A 24048-nucleotide genomic window follows, 5' to 3' on the forward strand; every position below is an offset into this window, starting at 1 on the left:
GAGGTGACAGAGGGGCCACTACCAGGAAGGGGAGCAGTTAAGGGAACTCCCGAGTAGGAGGGGAGAGGGACGGACACTGTTCATCTGGACACTGTTGCTCAGCCTTAGGGTGTGGAGGGCAGCCGTGGCTTGGAGCCCTTTAGGGGCCCGGGATTTGTCCTATAAATAGCTAGCAGATGTCGGGTGCAGTTCTGTGGGGCACACAAACAGGAAGGCTCTAAGTGATTAAAAATGTGCTTCTTTGGAACTGTGTTTTAAACAACTGGCTGTGTAAACACATGGGTTTAGCGTCCATAGGCCACACGTGCCTATGGTGAAAAGGTAGGTGCAGGGCCAACACGCACAGGTCCTCTTTGGATCCTGTACATGAGTCATCACTCCAGTGGTCCTCAGACTCTTCTTCTCCAGTGTCTCGCTCATCCTGTTCCCCTTTCACTGGGTGTTCCCCCAGGTTCTGGGATGTGCCTCATGCTTTCAGGGTCTTCTTACCACAGAGGCAACGTGTGCGCCCTGCACTCTCCCCTCCCTCACTGGCTCTGTACTCCTGTTCCGGAGCCCGTGGCTCTTCCTCAGAGAGCAGCACATCGCTGAGCCCGCGATGAGCTCAGACGCTCCTATGAACTGCTCTCCCAGTGCCAGGTGCCCGGGTGCCGTGCAGTTACCTCAGCCATCCATGGTGAATGGTGCCCTTATTGCTGCTTCCCTTCCCGGATTAGACTTCCCTGGGGCCCTCTATCCAGCACCTGGCACAGCAGCTTGCATCCAGTAGGTAAACAAGAAATACTTATTGGATGAATGCAAAATAGATGCTTAAAGGAAATGGAGAATAGGTTATAAAAATAACCAATAACCTGGATAATGTGTAAACGTGGGATCGAGTTTCTGTTTTTCTTTGTTACTAACTGGTGCATTTGTTTAAAAATATTTTCCGTCCAGGTTTATTAAAAACTCTTAAACATTTCCATCCAGGTTCATTAGAATTTTTAACCTTTTACCTAAGACTTATCACTATGAAACCCTTTATTTATTAATAGGCCATCCCAGAGAACCAATTATACTTTCAAGTTGTACCATCATAGAAAAATGAATAATACGGAGGAAATCTATGACTCTGTTTAAAGTCAAATCATGTGCCAGCTAAAGAATTTAACAGAGAAGAATTTGGTCTATACAGGGATATAAGCACCAAGTATAAATGACAATGAAGTATTCTGTTTACATTGGCAAGACAACTCTAAGTCACCTTGCTGGCCTTGCTAAAAGTCTTTTGAAAGATGAGAATTAAGGGGAAAATAGTTTTATAATGTTGCTTTTGTAAGCTTGAATGTAAGTTAAGATCAAGCTAATGAAATTATTTTATCAATAATTCCTCTACTACAATGTTTAACCTAAACTCCTCTTTCTATACAAATCTAGCGACCGAGTGGTAAGTCACTTTGGCTTAAAAGGACTTAATCATTTTGAGTTTTTTAAGTGTTCATTAAACTCACCTATAATTATAAAAGAAAACTGGTCATGCTCTCACATAAATTATGATGCAATGTTTATATTATAACATTTTGAAGAAAGTAATGCTGTGTATTTTAAATGACTTTTGATAGTGGCCTACATTTCTCTGTAGTTTTAAGCAAAAAAGTACATCAGTCAACTCAAATGAACTCTTGTTCTCAATGATGACGTGCTATCCTCTAATTAAATCACCTAAGATAACTCTGTTCGCAAGGATCATTCTAAAATTAATTCTCAGATCAGGAATTTAACAAGTGGCACTCCTAATAGCCCAGATTTCAGATTGCTTTGATACCTGGAATGTGGTTCTTTTAGAAAGCAAGTGACTTGATGAATCATTAAAAAATATATATGCGAATTTCAGCTAACCCATTTATACCTCACCCTGTTCTTTGAAATGGCTTTAAAAATATCAGCCAACCAAAGGATGGACACGGGAACCAGAAATCCGTGCAGCAGGCAGATACACGGAAATTAAATAATTCATCCCCAACTGGGACATTTAACGTGTGTGGAAAAGAGTCACCAAACACTGCTTTCCCACGTACGCGAAGGTGGTATCTGTATGCAAACTGAAGAAAGGTCTGTGTTAATGGCAAACACATTAAGCTGGTTTGCTGCGGGGGTGGGGCGCAGAGGGAGGGGCTGCAGGTTCCCTGGGAAGCCCACCAAAAGAAAGAAAAGTACTGCTGGACAAAGGCCAGGTACACTGAAGCGTTTCATAGTCTCAGATTTGAAACCACTAAAGAAGGACTACGAAAGCTTCCAGTATAAGAAAGTGCAGTATAACCAAATGTTCTGTATTGTTTAATCTTAAACTTTCAGATAGCTTTTTAGATTTTTGAGATAAGCTGATATCAAGAAGACAGGTAAGAGTTTAATTCTTTATTAATTTTTTCCAATTTTTTTCCAATTACAGTTTCCATTCAACATTATTTTGTTTTTGTTTTTTTAAGACTTTATTTATATTACAGAGAGGGGAAGGGATGGAGAAAGACAGGGAGAGACACATCTGTTGCCGTCCCAACTGGGGACCAGGCGGAAACCCAGGCACGTGCCCGGACCAGGAATTGAACCGGTCAGCCTTTCCATTTGCAGGATGATGCTCAACCAAATGAGCCACAACAGTCAGGGATAACTTGTTCCAGTTCAGCGGTACAACACAGCAGTTAGACAGTCACATACTTCGGAAAAGGTTTCCCCTGTTATTTCCAGTACCCACCTGGCACCATACATACCTACTCCAACATTACTGTCTGCACCCCTATGCTGCACTTTACATCCCGGTGACTATTTTGTGACTATCAGCCCGCACATCTCAACCCCTTCACCTTTTCCACCAGTTCCCCAAACCCTCCTCTGCGGCCTCCATCAGTCTGTTTGTTCCCTGTATTTACGAGTCTGTTTGTTTCTGTCTGATAGTTTTTTTAACATCCGGTGGTAGCCCTCCAGTTCTCAAAATGCCTGAGACAGGAGAAGGGGCAAAGTGAATGCTGAAAACAGTTATTTATTTATTTATTTATTTGTTCTCCTAACCTGTGGGCAGAAACTTCCCTCCTCCCTCTACCTGGGTGATAGCTTCCTGTTGGACTACCCCAATGTTCCAGTAGGCCCGTTATACTGGAAAAAAAAATCAGTGCAAGTCATTTAGTTTCCACCTTTCATATAATCACATCTATGCAGCTGAAATGACAGGGAAAATGCATAATACCTGGACAACTTAGTTTGGGCAGTGTGGTGCATTCCTGAGAACATAGAATCCAAAGTCAAAGTGATTTTGAAAACTGTCAGGGGCATCCAAGCTTTTGGCATCTCTGGGCCACACTAGGAGAAGAGGAGTTGTCTCGGGCTGCACATTAAATACATTGTGACATGCAGTCACAAAAAAAGGTCACAATGTTTGAAGTAAGTTTACGATTCCGCATTAGGCTGCATTCACAGCCATCTTGGGCTACACATGGCCTGCAGGCCGCAAGGTGGACACTCCTACTAGACTTTGCAAATAAATAGAAACTATTCAGCACAAACTGTGAGGACATACATATGGTGACTGTAATACCAAGCTATATACAATATTCAATGAGGAAAAAACTGATTTTACCATGCTGTCATTCAACAAATACAGAATGGCAGTGGCCACGGTTAAGTCGATGCACCTGAGTGCCTGGTTTTGAATTCCAGCCTCCTCACTTTCTCACAGAGTCAACCTTGGGCAAGTTAATTGTTCAAGTCACCTGTTGCTCAATCTCTCCATCTATAAAATGAGGATAATGATAGGATCTCCTGAGGTATTAAAAGGAGCCGATAAGGCAAAGTTTTAAAAGTAGGTAATGTTTCCAATTAAGTGCTGGGTATGGAGTAATTTCTATGTAACAGACTGTTAAATAAAGTTGCAAGTATAATCGTAAGTCACCATTAGTCCACTACAAAGTAACACAATAAATGACTGCAAGAAGGCTCAAAGCATGAAGAGTGGCCCAGTGAGCCTCAAACAACATTTCCTGAATTGCCCAGACTTTCCAGTGGATGCTCTTTTCAGCTGTGGAGTTCCATTAGAAGTTCAGAGCCATCAAGATGAGTCGGGTTGGAAAGAAGATAATACTACCGATGCTCAAAGGAAGACTGTGATATTTCACACTGACCTTTGATCAGAATAACAGTCCCCACAAAGAACTTGATGACCCACTGCTCAGTTTCTTCCCAGAAGACAGAACAAGAGAAAATAAGCAAGCGCACTGTGAGAGCTTTTGGCGAGATACCTGAGAACATTCTGATGCCACAAGAATTGCTAAGTATTAGAATGGATGGCTGAGAGGGGCTTGGGAGCCTGCCCCTTTGGGAGGTCTTTCAAGCAAGGACAGATAGTGTATGCGAACTGCCTGGGATGCTTTAAAATCAAGGCTGAGTGAAGATTAATGGTGCAAACTGCCCCTTGACAGCCTCCTCCTTCCCAAGCGCTCTCGGAGAGTGTAACTTTATATATTACCCATCACAATCCCTCATCTTTGGAGTTTGAAGAACTCCCTTTTTATCTTAAAATAGAAGAGGGCAACACCGTTTCACAATTGCGAGTTCTGAGTAGAACTTCACTAATGTTGTGATGAAACATAATGTCCTTATTACTTTTCCGTTGTTTTACCAGGCAAGCTACCTGCAAATGTCCTTCAATGAGAAACAGATTTCAGGAATCTCAATTCTGAACGGCAGTTCCTTTAAATTCATGTTCCCTGGCAGACAAGCAGCATATGCCATTTCTCAAGTGAACCATTAAAAGTCCAAACAAGGCACAAGATGAAAAAGAGTTTGAAGAAAGGATAACCGCCACATACTAGTTAATTATTGTAAATTGTATCAGGAACGAGGGAGGGGGAGGAAGAGTGTGTTCATGCAATAAAGGGACATATTTCCTAAGTGATAAGTTCCACCGCAATGAGTAGCACTGAGTAAAGTTTATTTTGAAAAATAAATGTATATCCTTAATATACGGTTATCTTACAGTTCATTTCTTTTCCTACCAGATGTGCCTCTGACTCCAAAGTGATCTGTACCTTGTTGATTTCGAGTCAATAGTACTACTCTTAGTCCTAGAAAGTGACTTTCAAAAAAGTGCACACGTTTTAGAAATCCATAGCTATTAGCAATCACTGTAATTGTCAAGAGGAAACCTTGTAGTTAAAAACAGAGTCTGTAGTTAAAAGTATACTGAAGGATTTAGTTTAACCTCTGCATATGACCTCAGGAAAGTAAATGATGACCACAGACAGAAATTATTTACACCGAAAACCTTCACCTTATGTTAAGGAGATGGGCAGCACGCTAAGCAGGAATTGTAGTCTCCAGAAAGTCCCACTATCCACTAAAGAAGCCTGAAGCCATTTCAAAATACCGAGCAGTTTTACTCTTTTACATATCTTGTCTAAAATCATGTTGGGAGAAATACCTGTTTAAAAGATACAGATTCAAAAAGCCCAGATGAGAGGAGAAAAAAAGTTCCTAAAAGAAGTCATCCAAACTCCAAACCTTTTAAAAGTTGAATTTCCTGAGATTTGGGAAGGGTAAAAAAAAAAAAAAAAAGCAAAGCTGATCCTTATCAATTAATTAAAAAGAATGAAATAACAGTAGACAAAAGGGGAAGGGGAGTTGAGAAACTTAAGGAGCTGTAGGGGCAGCGGGTCTCTATTCACTGATTAGCAAATTAAGGAGTCCTGGACCAGGGTAGGAAAGGAGCCTTCTAATGCGACACAGGTTCCGCCTTGGACTCACCAGAGCCTGGCCGTGTCTGGCTCAGAACTGGAAAACGCTCTCTGTGTACAATCCTCTCGGTTCACGTGATGTATGGGCTATTTCTAATGCCTACATTCATATAAATGTGGTATTTCAGCGTAAGCAAAAACCCTCACTTGTGGAGTTGGTAGATCACCCGTAATAAAATAGCAATCCCACAATGTATCGAAACTGTTATGTGTAAGGATATCTGCAAAATGCTTGTCATCCATCGACTGATTCTTTGGCAAAACGCGGAAAGGCTGGTGGAAATTCAGCCTTTGGACTGGGCCATCTGAGGTCACTGAGGACTTCAGCTTCCAGTTTGAGCAGCCCGCGCCCTCGCAGCATCTCTTGGCCTCCTGGTGCCTCTCTCTGTTCAGTTCTTTCGCAGCCACAGGATTATCTCTCCCCGACACGTTTCATTCACAGAACCCCAGAGGAGCTGGGACTCGGTTGGAGGTAAGAACCGGAAAACACGCACCCAGGCTGCTGCGCAAGTTCTCGGAGACCAAGTGCTACCCCAACACTGGCACCCAGAAAGCGGGTGGGGGCTCTCAGGCTCTCGATGGAGTAATGCTAGCAGCCGGGCACGCAGGGGACACTGAGACCAATCCACTTCTGAGCCACCCGTGTAAGTTGGGTCGGCCACCAAGAGCCTGCGTATGAGGCCGCGCTCAGGAACCGGCGCTGCGCCGGGAGGCTGGGGTTCCCCCCCTCAACCTCAAGAGACAGAAAGCAACCGGGGAAGCACGCCCCAAATCAGAAACAGACAGCCCTTGAACTCCCCAAACTAGCCGGGAACTGCGGAAGTCTGGAGGCCGACTCCTCCGGTGGGCCCCCCCAACAGCCTCGCTCGCCCTAGCCGGAGAACCGCGCGTCTGCTTCTCGGTACCGCAGAGAGAGTGGAGCGAGAGGCAAGGGAGCTCTCCGCGTCTCTCCACCGCCCCCGCCGGCGCGAGGGCGGGAGTGGAGAAGGCGCCACTCAGACTGTGGCGCTGGGCAAACTGCGGCCGCAGTTTCTCCAAGTTTGCCCGAGCGAGAGGCGTGGGGTGGGCGCCCCGCTCAGCGATCTGCCCCCGCGCGGCGGCTACCCCCGAGTGTCCCGGGCTCCCCGGCCCGCCCGGCGGGAGCCAACAAGCAAGGGGGCGCAAGGGCGCGAGAGCGGACGAAGGGAGGGAGGGGATGGAGGGCGCTCCCGCGTGTGCACACAATGAGACTGCTGAGACGCACACCTTCCCCCCGCGGGAGCAGCCGAAGGAGCATCCGCCGCCCCGCGCGGTGGTGCTGCGTGCAGGGAGACCCGACAGAAAGTGAACACCAACAACTCAGCAAGAGGGGAAGGAGGAGAGCACCGGGCGGCCCGCGGCATGTGTGGCCGGCGAGGGCTGCAGCCTGCCGGGGCCGCGGACCCGCGCTTACCTGCGATCTCCTGGTAGGGGATGTCCGCCAGGCTGAATCCTTTGGCACCGTAAGCCTGGCGGACCTCGCCGCAGCTCCGAGCCTTCACATCCGCCCCGGCCGGGAGAGACAGCAGCAGCCCGGAGAGGGGAAGAATCACAGCCCCGATCCAAGAAGGCATGGTGCAACATGCAAATCCAGCTCGGTAAACCCCAGGGCCCGTGCGCTCTTCACCTTGCCCCTCAAGCCGAAAGCCCGCCAGAGCCAGCGGCGCGCTTCTCGCCGCTGCCCAGCGTCACCCCCTTCCGCCAACCGAGGGGACGAGCAGCGCAGCCCTCTGGACTGCGCTCAGCAAACTTTTATAAGCCAGATGGAGGATGGCAAGCCAACCAGGGCTGGCTGGGAAAACAGCCGCCTTGCTCCTCTAGCCCCCCAGATCGAAAACGGTGCAATAAAAACGAGAGCGAGGAGGCAATGTTTCAAAAACCACCATGAGGGTTCAGAGCTGCGATCCGAGTTCCGAGCCGCAGAATCCTAGAGCGCTGCGAGCTCGGCTCGCCGGAGAGTGCCGCGAAGGTGGGAACGCGCGCCGGCTCTCCCGGGAGGGAGGTGGACAGGCGAGCGCGAGAGTGTGTGTGCGCGCGTGTGTGTGTCCGTGCGAGCGCGGGGTTCTCGGGGACGTGTCTGCGTGGAGGTATGTGTTGGGGGTATACGGGTTCCAGAGGAAACCTCAGCTTCACACAGACTGAGGGAGCCTGTGAGAGTCCTGCTGAAATAGGAAGAGAGAAATCCTGGAGGCAAGAGGGAAGGAGAAAGGAGGGGAGAGAGAGAAACGTGCAACTCGGTGCACAGCCGAAATTCAGAGGCAGAGTCGAAGGGAAAACCTGGACTGGATCGAGCTCTGCTTGGCAGGAGGAAAAAAAGGGGGGAAACATTCCTGTTTTCTCATTCCCATCACATCCTTCATACGGGTCCCAAAACGCTACCTTTAATGACATAAGTAATCAACTTAGAAACGCAGTATTTTAAGTCATTAACTCGTGTTATTAAACTACATTTTTATGGGCGTCAAGGACTGCCATTTCAATTGTTGCTCTTACTACATGCATGACCTACTGAAACACAAAGCCAGTGTCCAGATAAACGTCCAGGGGGGGCCCTCAATAGCAAAGCGTGATTCCCACTCTACTTAATTGTCAAATTTCTGGTTTTCTTTGTTCGTTTTTTATTTTCTAAGGACAGACGGTTGGTGCTCACATTAGAGACCTGTTTTTAATTTTTGTTTCTGGACCCATTTTAATTTTGAGTACTCCATAATCCTGATCATCAATCCTCACGGGTGGGTTTCTGGTGTGTAGAGGAACTGGAAAGTTAAGAAGACCAACCAGAACACAGAAGCAACAGAAAACTAGAAGAGCAGAGGTCCGGGGGTTGCGTGAAGGAAGCTATTGGGGCAAGGAGTGAACTGTCTCTTCTGTCTCCCCAAATGGCCTCAGCCACTAGACTTAACATTGTTTTCCAGGTTAACAGAATTCTCAAGTGGAAAATCAGTTCACTTCCTTCTTCCTGCCATGCACTCAAGTTCTGTGAAATGGGATAAAAGGGAAAACTCAGAGTTGGCTAATTTCCATTGACCTTCTTATGTTAATGAACACTGAATTCTCCGTGTTACAACCCAAAGTTCCTGCAACCGCTAAGGTAGATAAACTTAAGACAGAAAAAAAAAGTTACTAACTTGTGAGATCACATGTATAATAGATATTAGACGACATATTATTCAGAAGTTCCTATAGGGTAATGTCCAGCTGTACGGAGATTATTTATAAAGCCACACATGATGATGTGTTTCTGATGATGGCTGTTGAGTATGGCCAGAATGACTCATGACATTGAAGTCACTCACTTTTTTTTCACCATTACAGTCATCGTCGTCACCATCATCATCATCATCACATATTAGATTCCTCCCTTCATCTCTTTAATAAGTTTCTCCTCCAAAAAGACTCCGTTTTAAGATCCAAACAACAGTCATATTACAGATCTTCTCTTAAAATTTTAGCAGAACTTCTGCCTTCATTATAATTGTGCTAACCCGCAGGCCTTGAGTTTCTAAACTTATTTTCCTTGACACCTGAAGTCCAGATAACAAAATCTATTCTAGTGTCTCCATAGACAAAGGATAAGATTGGTGGGGTTCAGGATTGCTGTAGCCACTCATTTCTATGATATTTGACACGACTTCTGCCAGTCTTCAGTTTCTATCACAGCCAGGTGATCAGCATTATGCAACCCAGAGGAAGTGGTTAAGTACACACATAACTTAGCCTACCCTTTCACACTGGGACTCATAATTTACCCTGCCCCTAGCAGTAAGTAGCAGATAATGCAATAAAAAGGACATCTGAGGTGGAGGAAGACCGGGTAAAACCATAGTGTATGTGGTGTAAACTACTGAAAAATCAATCAATCATTAAGTATTTAATGAGTTTCCAGTGCAAATAGACAGCACGAGGTTATTGCACATAGTTCCTACACTTATAAAATGACCTTAGCATTTGTGGCAAGACTAGTATGCGGAAAACTCCTAACTAAGCATAAATGGATTAGTATACTCCCATCAGGAGGGGAAACAACTTAGGGTAGGATTGTCAACTCTAAGTAACTTGTTTTACTGGCGCTCTTAACCCCTTCTTAGTCCACTTGTTGGGTGATGCAGCACTGTCTGAAAAAGCACAATGACACCTTCCAGCTAAGGGCAGGCGCAGACCCTAAAGGTGGTATTGGGATAAGCACTGAATGTCATGGAAGTTCATGGACGAGGCCTGACTAGAAAGAAGGGGGCTTGCATTAAGGGGAAGCTGGCATTTGGTGTAGATAGGAAGAAAGGTTATTAAAGGAGTGGGATCTCAGGACTCATGTTTACATTGTATGTGATAGGATAAAAGTTAGAACATCAAACCAGAGGACACAAGCAAAGAGACACAAGGGAAAGGTGAATAGGAGAAGCACACAGAACTCGGCCACAATGGGAGAGGTTCTAGGTGACTGAGACCAGAGTAAGAGGAGAGTGAAAGGAAAGGAGGTGAAGACCTATTCTATTACAGAAAGGATCAGCATGATTTGGGCGTCGCTTCAATACACACACACATACCCCACCCAAAAATTATAAAAAACCTCATTTTAAATGGTGAGCCTCATTGGGAAAATAGAGTATGTTTACTAGGGCAATAACAACTCTTGTTTATGCAGAGCATTCACATTCCAGCTGTTTTCCACAGCAGCCTCTTCTGGGCAGAAGATGAGTGGAACCTCAGAGACCGTGAGTCATAGAAAAAGACCAAGTCTTCAAGGGCAGCCACTGGTGAGGGCAAAGCAGGGATGCTGCAGCCTTCGCCTACTTCCTGGCCACTAGCTCTTCCTCCTTGTTCCCCCAAGATGCATTGTGTTCAGGAAGCATTTTACCAACACCAGGGGTGAAACACCACTGGTCTAGAACAGTTATAGCATTTCTCTTTCTTTGTCCTTTAAACAGTGTAGGGGTGGGCATAAGGCCCTTCTAGCCAATAAGATGTACAAGGAAGATTCCTGAGAAAAATACTTTTCTGTGTTGAAGGCAACAACTCCAGGAGCAGGAAGGTCTTTGAGCCTCAGCCTTCTGCCTCCTCACAGCTCCTGTATCTGGGCATCTTGTGACTGGCCAGCACGTGAGAGATCACTAACAAAGAAGGACAAAACATTAGGATGGAACATAAGTACATAGGTTCTTGAGTTCCTATTTGAGTCATCAAGCCAGCCCTGGGACCACCAACCTCTGGACTTCTTGTTAAATATTCCATAAAATGCCCTATAATTTATGGCACTGTCAGTTGGTTATTCTGCTTACCAGTGAAAGCAGTGCAAATAGCAAACCAAAGAACCAGTGCAAGTGAAGGCAGGAGACCGGGGCCCACGGCAAATGTGAAAAAGGGAACAGAGTTGGGGAGCGTCACAGAATCCAAGTCAGGAGAAGACTTGCAAGCACAAAACAAATTCCAGCAGACATCAAGGATGAGAAAGATGGACAAATGGTACATGCATGACGATACAGAGGCCTATTGGAAGCTTACTGGATACATTCTAGTGAAGTAGTGGAGTAAATGTCAGACCGCATGGAATTGTATGTGCAGAGGGTGGGGAGAATATGGAAACTCGGGTATAACTGATTACCATGTGGTACCTCTCTGTGGAAGGGGGAGGGGGTCATCACAAAATGCTTTCCAGAAGCTTCTGAAACTGTAGGGAAGAACGAGAGACTAGACACAGAAAAAGACTGAAATTCCATGCAATCTTATCTGGTAGGTTGATTTTGAATATTTCTCTTCTTTATCTGTATCTTGTAATTTTTCTATAGTAAATGTGAGTTCTTTTTTAGAGTGGGAGAGTTATTGTTTTACAGTGAGTACCCACCTCACACTTACAGCGAATGCACATGTTCATTTTGTCATGTTTTATAAAGCAAAAAGGCCTCACCATTTCCTCATATATGTAAAGCAAATGAGTGTTAATACTTTTTTTTTAAAGATTTTATTTATTTATTTTTAGAGAGGGAAGGGAGAGAGAGAGAGAGAGAGAGAGGGAGAGAGACATCCATGTGCAGTTGCTGGGGGCCATGGCCTGCAACCTAGGCCTGTGCCCTGACTGGGAATCGAACCTGAGATGCCTGGTTCACAGCCTGCATTCAATCTACTGAGCTACGCCAGCCAGGGCAAGTGTTAATACTTTTATCAATAAGATAATAAATTTATGGTATGGATTTTTTTTATTTTTTAGACCTTGAATTTAAACAAAAGAAAACTACAGAATTTGCTATTCTTTTGCTCAGTTCTATCAGTTTGTGAATGAGAGACTAGATGCATTTCAGGGGTTCTTTTTCCTTCCTGTGTTTAGCTCAAGGAGGACAAATAAGCTCAAATGAAATCTTATGAAAACAAGAGAATGGACTTCAAGTGTCTATTCCACATCTCAGCTTGGCACAAATCAAAATCGCTTAGTTAACCTGCCTCTCAAAGCACAGGACCTGTAATGAAAAAGCTGTCAAAAATTTAACAACAGGAGCTCTGCCAGGTGCCTGGATAATGGGAAGGTTGCTTAGTTGCAGAAAAAGAAAAGGTAAACTTAAATGAAGAATAGCCAGAATTGGTGAAAATAATGTTTTATTCTTCTTATCAAGGTTTATAGCCAACCAAATCCTAATACAATAGCCCATTTAACATTTGTGGAGCCTTAAGAGTATACTTAGCACTACTATAAGCCAATTAAAATTATATCTTTAGGCCAACAGAGAACCGGCTGAGTTACTTAAGCCCTCTTGGGAGAAGCCAGCCATCGAGAGAAGTATTCATGTCTTGTCCTATTCTCCTAAGACTCTGGAGCCAGAAGAATCATGGGATTGGCTTACTCGGAGTTTGGCCTTATAGTCATGTCAGGGTTTAGCCAAGAGAATCGAAAGAACTCTTAATTATTTAATTATATTCAGTAATCATATATGCCACAAGCTTAGGCAATGGAAGCATTTCATGTGTTATTAAGCACTACTTATATTTACTTGACCTATCACTAATGGTCATTAAGAAAGCACAGGTAAAATATATGTTGTGATATTTAACAATGATTTAAAATGCCATTTTAATTTTTTCATATTTATTAGTGAGCCAGAAACCTCCTCTCCACTGATTCTGAGCTTCATGTCTAGAAATACACGTTGGGTTATTGAGAACATTTAAATATCAAGTGACAAAATATTTACATACTTTCAAAACTGGTGTTAAGAACGCTCCTAGACCTGGGGTCAATCTTGGCAAATGGAACACCATATGTAGCATCATTTTATACTATTATTAGAAAAGCTTATTATACTTAAGGAAGAGAGGTCCCTTTTGACTTTATGGCTCATGTTATTAATAGTTACCTTCAACAATGCCATTATTTAAAGCCCATGTGTTTTGAAGTGCTTCCAAATCCGATATGTACATGAAAAAGAGTAGCACAAATGAAAATCCTATCACAGATTAATAAACTCGCATTTCTGTAGTTCATAAAAGATCATTTAACCTTGTCTTACTGTTATAAATACAGATATTAATGTTATGAGGGATGGTTCTGTAGCTAGGCAGTCATTTGGAATACCTAGATTATTGGAACCACACATCTTGGCAGTCATTACTCTGGTCCGCTGGCTTCTCAGAGAAATGAATGGAGCCGTGCACAGCTCTCAGATCATCTGGCACCGCGAACAATGCCATTCCTTAAGGCAAGTCGGGGACAGCCCGGGCTCCCTTGGCAGGGAAGGAGCGCTCTTCATGTGTCGCTGACTTTGATCAATGAAATTCCTTAACTCTCTTCATTAAGATGATCTCTCAGATTTTCTAAGCCCTGGGTTAATTAATTATCATAACTTATTTCAGCATTAAATAGATAGTACAATGGGCTTGGTTTTCTGGAAAAAAGTGATGACAAACCCATAAAATATTACTGTTATTAACAATTTTACTACATCTAGGTCTGTGTTCTTTTAACTTCAGCTTAGAAGGACCCTGCTCTGAAGGGGCAGTAAAATAACTTTGATTAAGTTTGTTTTTTTTTTAACCTGATGTTTCTTCATAAGAGGCAGACAAAACAAACAAGAAGTTACCTAGGTAAATTACAAAAAAAAAATTGTTTCAGTGGTTAGAATCAGAAGAAACTCAAACAAAATTCAGAGGACATTAATTTGATTCCAACTTGCTGGATGGAACTTTGACATGAAATTACTTTTATTAATGGGAGGCAATCTGAATATTCTAAAATTCAATAATCCACATATTCTAAACTTTTAATTTGGGTACTTTCCTAAAAACTTCAAAATATAATGATTAAATTCATGCAATTTTATTGTAAGTTAGCACAGATCCTAGCAAGGAAAAGAAGAAGTGAATATTTTAAATTAATCCAGCTTCATCCACTGGTACGCAGAAGTCAATGAAATGTCTTTGCTGAGTATTACACCTTAAAGCAATATTATTTTTTCTATGGAAGGCTGATGAAGGAGGTTAGAGGCAACATTCTCGAGGCCAAGGGCATGAGTTAGCTTTTCTCTGTTCAGTGGATACAGTCACACACATCCCAGCTAGACACATCCAAAGGTAATTACCTGTAAGGAAGAGGGTAGGAGAGGAGAGCCAGGTTGTACTAATATATAACTGTGCAAACTCCAATTCAGAGTCCTCACGGAATCAGACAAGTAGAGTCAGCCCAGTTACGTACCAATAACGTCATTGACAAATTTTACTTTATCCTTTGATGAAGGTTATGATGACATCACTTAATAATTTCACTTGAAAGGCAGGATGATTCCTAAAACTACATCACTGATTATTTTATGGTGAATATCAGCTCTTAGGTGAGTTACAAGGATAATGTTATATAGCTTTCCAGACTCTACTATTCCCTTTCATGGATATCAGAAGCACAAAGAAGATCTGCTTCCTCGACTTTGTCATTACTGTGAATAGTAAGTACAAGAAATGAGTAATGAAATGTGTTCCCTACTAAGTCAGGAAAACAGTTCCTCAATGTGGCCAGACAAGTCCTATAATGTATTCTCTGTCCATGCTAATATTTTCAGTTAAGGTTTTATGCATAAGTGTTTTTTTAGTTTTGATTCCTCAGAATGTTCACGAATGTATTCTCGTGTCCCACGCAGAAGTTTCTTCACCAGTCTCTAGCCACGCTCCACCCAACTGCGTCACATTTTTAAACAATCAGCAAACGCGAAGGAATGAGTAATAAACCATTAGGCTTACAGCCTCCATAGCGAATACAAACCAGCACTAATTTTTAAATCTACGGTTAAGGAACTAGCACAAATCTTGACCTAAGTCCATTTATTGGTCAGTCAAAACCGAAACAAACTTAGTTCCACTGAATTTAAACAAAACATGTTTGACCAACATCCTCCAGTTTTTATCAGCCACAAAAAAGTAGAATGCATTTAATTTCATATAAAACGTTATTTTTTTTCCTTGAACAATAGGGTCTTATTTGTCTCCATAGCCTGAATTCACTTCCCAGCAGTGATTTCTACACTTGCCTCTGTATTAACTTCGCACCTTTTATTACATTTCAGGGGGAAATAATTAAATGTTTGTGCTGAAGTAAATCGAGTGCATTTTTTCAGGTACCTGGAGAAAAGAAAAAGTCTACGCTTGGAAGCTGGAAGTTCCATCCACTAACGATTTGTTTCCAGGGAGGCGTCTAAAGCCAGCGGAGAAGCAGGCCGTGGCCGCCCCCACTTTTCTCAGGTTCGCTCGCCATCCGAGCCAATCAATGTTGAGAACATTACTAAGCAATCCGGCGCTGTTTGCTTTTAATTGGTAAACTATCTTCCAAAAATAACATCTTGGGGCTTCACAACACCCTAGTCATGGAGCCATTAAAGAATGAAGGCCTGTACTGTAAGGGAGGACTGGTATGAATAATGAATAGGGCTCTATTTTCCTGGGAAACAAACCCGTCAGGGCATGCTGGTGGCAACCAACAGCATTGTGAGTGTGCACAGCCTGGAAGGGCGCTAAGGTGGAAGTCAGATGCCCTGACTTCCACCTTAATTGAGGTAGATACCTGGTTTTAAAACCCCACGAAGGGTCAAACTGCTTTATTTTAAACGTGTGGCGTGCTGCCTGGCTCGCATGTTGCTTTTACAAATGTAAAGTGATGATTTGGTGCAACAATTGAAGAGATGAAAAGTCATGTTCCAGTCTCTGAGGGGCCAGGCTGGCTTTCACAAGTTTCAAAGGAAAAGAAAAGAGCGTTTGAATACGGCATTTAAGAAATGAGAATTTCATCTTTATGTTAAACTTCATGAAAACATGGTTGAACCAGGATTCTCTTGGGCACTCATAAAAAAAATATAGTGTGTGCTGTGCAAAGTATAGCCCAATTTAGATATTTGTGCAGGAGGGTATCTTACAAAATAACTAATGACCAGTAAGATCTAAGATTTTAAAATGATAATGACCTTGCAATGTGTTTAAACCTATTTGGCTTCTCCTTTAGAAAGATCATGCAAGAGCTTAATGTATTTTGTAAATTACTTCCATAATGATTTCACTTACAAAGAATATAATTTGCTAGTCTATTTTCATAATGAATGAGAGCTTAATGAATCACACGTACTTCACCATTCAACAGAAACATGGAGCATCCTAGCATTGAATTGAAACATTCATTATAAGAAGTCTTTGGACCTTGGCAAGATTTCCAAAGATTGTTTTTATTTTTTTATTGGTGGGGGAGCAGGGGAAGCATGCTCCTGTTCAAGTTGACTTGAAGAATTTGTTAACCATCGTGTGAAATTATTGTTCATTGCAATTGGTAGCAGCTCAAATGGAAATGTTTATATTTGTGTAATGGTTATGAATTTTCAGACCGTGAACTCAGGTGTAAGAAATAGAACTCCCCATATTGTCCTATGGTGGAACTGAATTTCTATTTTGTCTCTCTTCTGCTCACCAGCAGAAAATACAATCTTGCCAATTCAAGGTAAATTGAGTTGCATAAGGATTTTCTAAGACCTGTCTCCCTTCCTAGGAAGGGTTCCCTGTCCTCCACATGGAGATGGTAAGGCAGTCAGGCATTGGTGAAACGGTCATATGGTGGTTGTTTTCTGAGACATAAATAGACCTCTTCCCAGTTCCTGACTGCGTGGTCCATCCTAGGCCGTGTAACTTCTTTTGTCCCCGAGAAGCCTGCACATTCACCAGTGGGCTGGGCGGACTACCATAATGGGAGCTTTCGTTCTCTCCACTTATCTCTGCCCTTTGTCATCGGCACAAGGAAGGTTGGGCTACCCACCTGCACGTTTCTGTGGTCCACTCACTCTGCCTCTGCATCCTTCCTGCATGGGCTTCACAGCTCCCATTCCGTTGCAGCACAGGGAATCACAGGCAGAAAGGAGACAGACTTCAGCGTCTCCAGATATAGGGGCACAACGCCACCTTCCACCCCTGGAGACCCTATTCTTAGCCAGGCTTCAGTCCACAGAGTGGACACAGGGAAACAAACTTCCACCTCTATTAGCTTCCCTCAGCTTTCTCTCTTCCCTCAGCGTTTTTACGTAGAATGGGATGAGAAAATGACTCTTGCCTCATGTGTTTCATATTCTGTCTAATGAATCTAATTTTTTGCTTACCGCCTAAATGACAGAGCTCACTTCCTTTGGAATTAGGCTCCTTGGAGCTCAAAAGCACTCCTTCCTCATTCAGAATACATTTTAGCTCTTACAACGCAAACGCTCTGCCTGTCAAGACTCCTGGCTCTGCATGAAGTGTAAGAGTCTTCTTAGAAATTTAAAAAAGGAGAATTGACTTGTTTGTTATCTCAGCTGACAATGTACAGTAGTCCCTCCTTATCCACGGTTTGGCTTGCCACCATCAACTGTGGTCTGAAAATACTAAATGGAAAATTCCAGAAATAAACAAGTCATAAGTTTAACTGGCCTGCTGCTCTGAATAGTGTGATGAAATGAACCACCTGGCTCTGCCCCGCCTGCCCAGGATGTGAATCATCCCTTTGTTCAGGGCACCCGTGTGGACTGGGCTGCGGCTAAGCCACTTAGTAGCTATCTCTGTTATCAGATGAGCTGTCACTGTATTGCACCCCGTGCTTGTGTTCGCCTTGTTTTACTTAAGGTCTCCAAAGCACGAGAGTAATGATACTGGCTGTTCGGATATGCCGAAGAGAGGCCGTAAGTGCTTCCTTTAAGTGAAAAGGTATGTGTGTGTGTATGTATGTATGTATGTATGTATAGGAAAAGACAAAGTATAGGGGATTCTGGATTATCTGCAGCTTCAGGCATCCCCTGAGGGTCTGGGAACATATTCCCCTCTAAAAGGAGGGACTACGGTATACAGTGACCAAGTGGGTAAAAGTTGTCAGGACAACAAGATCTACTAGGGGACAAAAAACATTAGTTTTCTTATATTTCTAAATGGTTGTGCATATGTCACAAAGTAACATGGACCAAAGTTTTGAAGAAAATGGTGGCTTATATGTATAAAATTTTAAACAACGTGAAAGTACTTTCCTATAAATGTCTCCTCTGCCCATCTGCAGGAACGCAAGCCCTGTAAGCAACGATGGAGAGTACCGAGTTACAGTAATGAACCAAGACTGGTGGACTCAGGCTGTGAGCAGCTCAAGTCAAGCCTGCCAGGGAAGCTTGAGCCACCCTGGTGAGTTACGTAGAGCCAGGCAGGAAAAGCAGAAGGCATATTTTCCTACTAGAGATTAGAATGTTGACTTTATCTTGAGCAGTAGTTGCTCTGATTCCCACTAAGTACAAATCACTCTGAGTCACTCACTAAAGGTAGCTTTCTGCTCATCCCCACCCCCAGCTTCTGGGGGAGCCCCAGAGCCCTAAGATAGTGTTTAAGGAGCCCACTAAAGGATTCAGATCATCCAGTTCCATCTAGGTTGGGGGCTGGGGGTTGGAGGGGAGGGCACTGTTTTCCCATACACCAATGCTCTGGACACCTCTGGGAAGCTTACAATTCACCTCAATTCTAACCCTGTCTACAGGAAGATAGTGTCAGATCCCTCAGGTTCAAAGCCAAGTCCCACAGGGTTAAGAGCCAGGTTCCACAAGACGGCTCCTCCCCTTCAAATGTCCATCTCTAACCCAGGTTGTCACCTGTGATTCTGACTGACTGGCTACGGATCGGAGGTCCCCACCATGCCCTCCTTGCTCATAGAACTCAACAAACCCTTTCACTCACTGGATTACCAGTATTTTTACAAAAGATATTGAAGGATATGAATCAATAGCCGGATGAAGAGACACGTAGGGTAAGGTAGGGGAAAGGTATATAGCCCCTGTGCTTTCTCCGAGGGCACCGCTCACCCCGACCCCTGAGTGTTCACTAACCTGCAAGCTCTCCGAACCCCAGACTTTTGGGTCTTTTATGAAGGCCTCATTACATAAATGCATGATTAGTTAAATTTTTGGCCATTAGCTATTGAATTTAATTGCCAGCCCCTTCTCCTCTCTGGAGGTCTTGGGGGGGGGGGGGTCAAAGGGAAAGTTCTGCCCCTCTAATCACTCAGTTGTCCCTGCAACCAGTCCCTTTCTTAGGGTGGGGTCCAGAGTCACCTCATTAGCATAACAAGAGATACCTTTGTTGCTCTTATCACTTAGGAAGTTCCAAGGATTTTCGCAGCTAGGTACTAGAACAAGGATGAAGACCAAATGTGCATTTCTTATTATAACCAAGGTCCTAAGATATGAGGTGGCAGTCCTGGGGAATGACTTGGCACACACATGTGCTTTGTTGGCCTTTAATTTGAAATAACACCATCACTTAACATCGGAAGGTATCACAAAAGAAATCTCCATTCTGTCTTTTCTCGAAGCCTCCACAGATCTGGCAGAACAAAGCCCATGTTTGGCTGGAGCTAAGGCAAGTCACTGAGCCTCTTTCAGGTTGTGCACTCGAGTCTGGCAACCAGCCCTCTCTCCCCTCCCTGCCTCTGTCTGTCCATTTCACACGCTCAGTTTTCCTGCTGGCACCTTCATCTTCTGCAGGTGGGGAACCTGATGGGTTCACAGAGGCGACTCAGATCGCCAAGGCAAAGGACGTAGTTAGAATCCTGTGAGGTGTATAGCAGACTGAGACCAAGGGTCACAGAGGATCCATGCCACCTGCCACCTCTGTCTTCATCTTGGCCCTTCAGGCCGGAGCAAGGGGTTCCCTGATCTCTTGGTCTTTGCATGAGTCGCAGGTGATTTTTTCTGCTCCTGAATCTCAGTGTCAGGCCCTGCCAGCATGCCCCAACATGGCCTCTGCCGTGACAGCTGTTCTCAGGCTTTTGAGTTGGATGTGAATCACTAACTGTAGGCAGAGACTAAGGCCCTTGCTTCTCCCAGACAGGAAGAAAAAAAAGAAGCCAATAAACCATAGTCAGCCCAATCATCTGGTCAACCCCATCCCTGCACACATGCATGCGTGTATGTGTGTGTGTGTTTATGTGTGTGTACATGTATATGTGCGTGAGTAGACAAGCAAGGTGGGTGTGTATGAGCTGAGAGAGCACCTCAAATAGGAGGAACCAGGTCAGGGCCCATGTCTGACTACCTTGGAGTTGGAGCACCCCACCCAGAGAGATGGCCCAGCCCCGGTCACCCCCGGAGAGAGACTGAGGAAGTTTTGAAAAAGATACTTCAAAACCCAGACACCCCGCAGTGCAGAAAAGTGCAGAGGGGAGGGGCTCCACTCGTCCAAGTTTTTAGGCAATAATGCTTATAGCCTTCTGTGTGTGCATTTGCCACAGGCCCCGGGGACGTTACAGCACTTTTCCTCACCGTATTGCTTCAACTCCTCGATTTATTTTACTACTTTGATTTCTCAAAATAGACTATTTATTCCACCATTCGCTCACATAGGACATCTATCACCACACTGTGCTGGAAGCATGTCACACAATTGTGTAAAGAGGGGCTGTGTCCCATTCTCATGAGCCTACAGTGTGGTGCCCTATTGAGTCAAGGTCCTTTAGAGTTTACATTTTTAAAAAATAATTGGATAAAAAGTAAGACTCAGAATGGTAGAGAGCCTCAAGAAGAACAGACTGGTATACAGAGAGACCATGGCTTTAATATTTTTAATCTCGGGCATACTTAAAAAATCTAGGTTTTACTATTATTTCTTTAAGGAATACCATTTTGATCCAATTAATTTGTAAAATATATATTTGATGTAAATATGGATCACATTATAATTTATGTTTTATGGATTGACAATTGGCTTCTTCATATAACTTTTCTAAAAGCTACCAAAGCAGGGGTCTGGGTACACATACAAAGGTGACTTTGGTGCACTTTAATTAAAGGATTAGTGGCTCAGAAAACCTCATAGGTTTAATTTCGTTTGTTAAATTTGATCAATCAAGTTCCCAGAAAAAGGTCTTACCTATAACTGGCACTTAATTAGGACTTAAGAAACTAATAAATCTGAGAATACATAAAATGATCGATTTAATAGGTTTAGCTTGGCCTTTGTAATGCTCACCATCTGCTTCATGTACCCCCGAACCCTCCCAAGATTGAGGTAATTTTGAACCTATTGAATGTTTTTCAATATGTTTTGGAAATTTTTTTACTTTCTCCATAATGGAGGTTAGTGTTTTAACTGGCCACAAATGCAGAATAAACATTCAGCTCTTGACTATTACCTTACAAAAGGGTCTAAAATCATCAGTTTCTTACACTTTAAAGTATGATATTAATTCTGGTTCGAAAACAATGATATAATCATGACCTTTCAACAAATAAAATTTAAATTAGAATAAGAAGACATATCAGTTTTTCAGAAGAATGTTATAGGTCAGGAATTCATCTTCAAGGAATGGAATAAGCTTGATGGGAAATGGTAGGGATATGCATGGACCCACAGACTGTTGGGTGCATTGCACAGAAAAGGAGGTGGTGATTCTCCATTCAAACCAATTTAAACCTTCATCCCTACTCTGCCATTAACATCAGGCAAACACAAAGGCATTGAAACCAATCAAGGAGATTGCATCCTTCTGCTAGGTACACTAATCAATGGTTCATTCCTTCCAAAAGACCTGTTTCAAGGCCAGCATTGTCCTAAGTGTGAGGATTTAAACATTTATTAAGTAACTCGAATTTTCCTGCCATTGTATATATCCTTTCATCAAAATAAAAGACCTATTAGGTAAACATAAATCACAGTTGAAATTGCCCTTACCGCTACACCATGCTGCAGAACACGGTTCATATTTTCAATACCAAGAATAGCACCTTGGCTCTAGGAAAGCTTTTATCTTTTGTCTATTTTACTTTTTGACTATTTTGCTTAATTTCATATTCAGAATCAGTACGGAAGTGTAAGGATCCAGAAGGTTGGTTTCTGCAGTGCTAAATTTATATGTTCATGAACATAAATAACATACATATATTTGTATATAATATATTAAGTGTTTGGATTTCTTGCTCTTACTTTTCATGGCAAATGCATCCTGTAGGCTGGGGGATTCTGCATTTTGAACTAATTACACACACACACACACACAACTATAAAATGTACAAATGTATCAATCTATTAATCTCCATTAAAAAAATCTGAAAAAGAAATTACCCACATCTTCAGTAAATTATAGTATCAATAGCAATGAACATGTATGATTGAATCCTATGATAATGTTTATATACTTTTATTTCTTATCATAGTTATTTTGGCTACCATATATTTTTCCCAGTGGTGTAGGAGCATCAGTGAAATAGTGAACTATATTCTAGTGACAATTAATAGTATTTGAAATAAAATGTCCATGGTTAAATTATTTGATTCTTGCTAGACCATTAAATTAGGGCTGGCAAATAACTTTTCTATTACGTGCTGACTCCCAGTGGTTTGAGGCCCACTCTGAGGTCACTCCCAGCCTTAGAGAAAAGAAGGTGCTTTGCTAGATTAGTAAGGACTGTCATGAGAAAGGGTTGGGTGAATGGTGGAATCCATGCTACATGTGTGCCCTCTCTGGTCTAGATAGGTGTTAAATAATCCTATAATTTTTTCTAATATAACATTAGTTTATCCATGAAGACTGAGCAAGCTGATTAACACTTCTCTCTACTAATAGCCAAAATGGAAATTCATTTTGTTATCTCAAAGAACAGGAGAGAGAGCTCTGGGTATGGGAGATTTCAATGGTAAAAATTATTTTAATGAAATGTGCTCTACATTTCAAAGGCATAGCCTAACTTCATGGTTGAAGATATAAGAAATAAAAGAACAGCTATAACTCTCCATTTTCAGCATGTTCCTGTTGTCTTTTTTTTATCAGATGGCTAAAATCAGGGAGGGGAAAGCTGTTCATATTTTAAGAATCAGCAATATCATAAACCATTTCTCCTGACTTAACATCTTGATAATAAAAAATCTAGTATAATAAATTCATTGCTCTGTTGTGTTTTTATTACTACAATCTCCCCCATGAATTCTCAGCTAAAAATATTCTGGGGGAGGCAGAAAAATGTCATTTGTTAGAGAACATAATTCTCCATCTGCAGTAAAAAAAAGGCATACAGTTGTGAGAGTTGCCTATTATTTTTTTAAAGATTGACATATAAGCTTAGATATTTATAGTAAATAAGAAATAGATGGGAGTACATTTCACTATCAAGTTATTATTGTAGAAGTGACCACCATAAATTGTGAACTGTCTAATATCCATCCTGATTTTCTATAAGGGAAAAAAACCTATCCAAATCCCTAAAATAATGAAGATGGGGTAAAAAATAATGATACTGAATTCATACCCTTGGTATCTATCTATGAAAAGTAATCATAGTTTTTTTTATTTTGAAATCAAATGCATCAATTCAACTCTAGAATCTATTAATTTGTACTGTGGCACAGCTTCAATTTGGTTAAGATCAATGCATTCTGAGTTTTAGAAAATGTTTTCTTTGTGAATATGGTCACTGAGTCTCAACTACCCTGGGCTGTGATGAGGCGTCTTTGGAAGTAACCTACTGGCAGTTTCTCATACATGTATTTCAGTCAGACGTAAGGGACCAGGTGCAGCTATTGATACCCAGATTCGACCCACTAAATTCAAACTTACCTGCATTTTTGCTATTGGCTAAGGCATTAATTCAAAGATGAACATACATGATCCCATTTGGACATGAGCAGGCAAATCACCAAGGGCAAATCTGACTTACTCCTGTCATTGTAAAGGCTCTCGGATCCTATCTCTGAAGTGACTCTCGCGTTGGCGTCTCCATCCACCCCAGCATTGCCTCATTATTTCCCTGACCATAGGTAATACACCCTT

The 24048-nt window shown here is 42.7% G+C and overlaps 1 protein-coding gene across 1 annotated transcript in view; it reads right to left on the minus strand.

The window, feature by feature from the left end:
* GPC6 (glypican 6) overlaps nucleotides 1–8162 on the minus strand; it is a 1029119-nt gene extending 1020957 nt beyond the window's left edge. Inside the window, exon 1 of the mRNA XM_028526606.2 lies at nucleotides 7195–8162. Within this exon, the coding sequence (XP_028382407.1) occupies nucleotides 7195–7354 (160 nt within the window). The 5' untranslated portion in view covers nucleotides 7355–8162. The remainder of the gene's footprint in view (nucleotides 1–7194) is intronic.
* Between the last annotated feature and the right edge of the window lie 15886 nt (nucleotides 8163–24048).

Source organism: Phyllostomus discolor, chromosome 11 (assembly GCF_004126475.2).
Source record: "Phyllostomus discolor isolate MPI-MPIP mPhyDis1 chromosome 11, mPhyDis1.pri.v3, whole genome shotgun sequence".
In the NCBI taxonomy this organism is placed as follows: Eukaryota; Metazoa; Chordata; class Mammalia; order Chiroptera; family Phyllostomidae; genus Phyllostomus; species Phyllostomus discolor.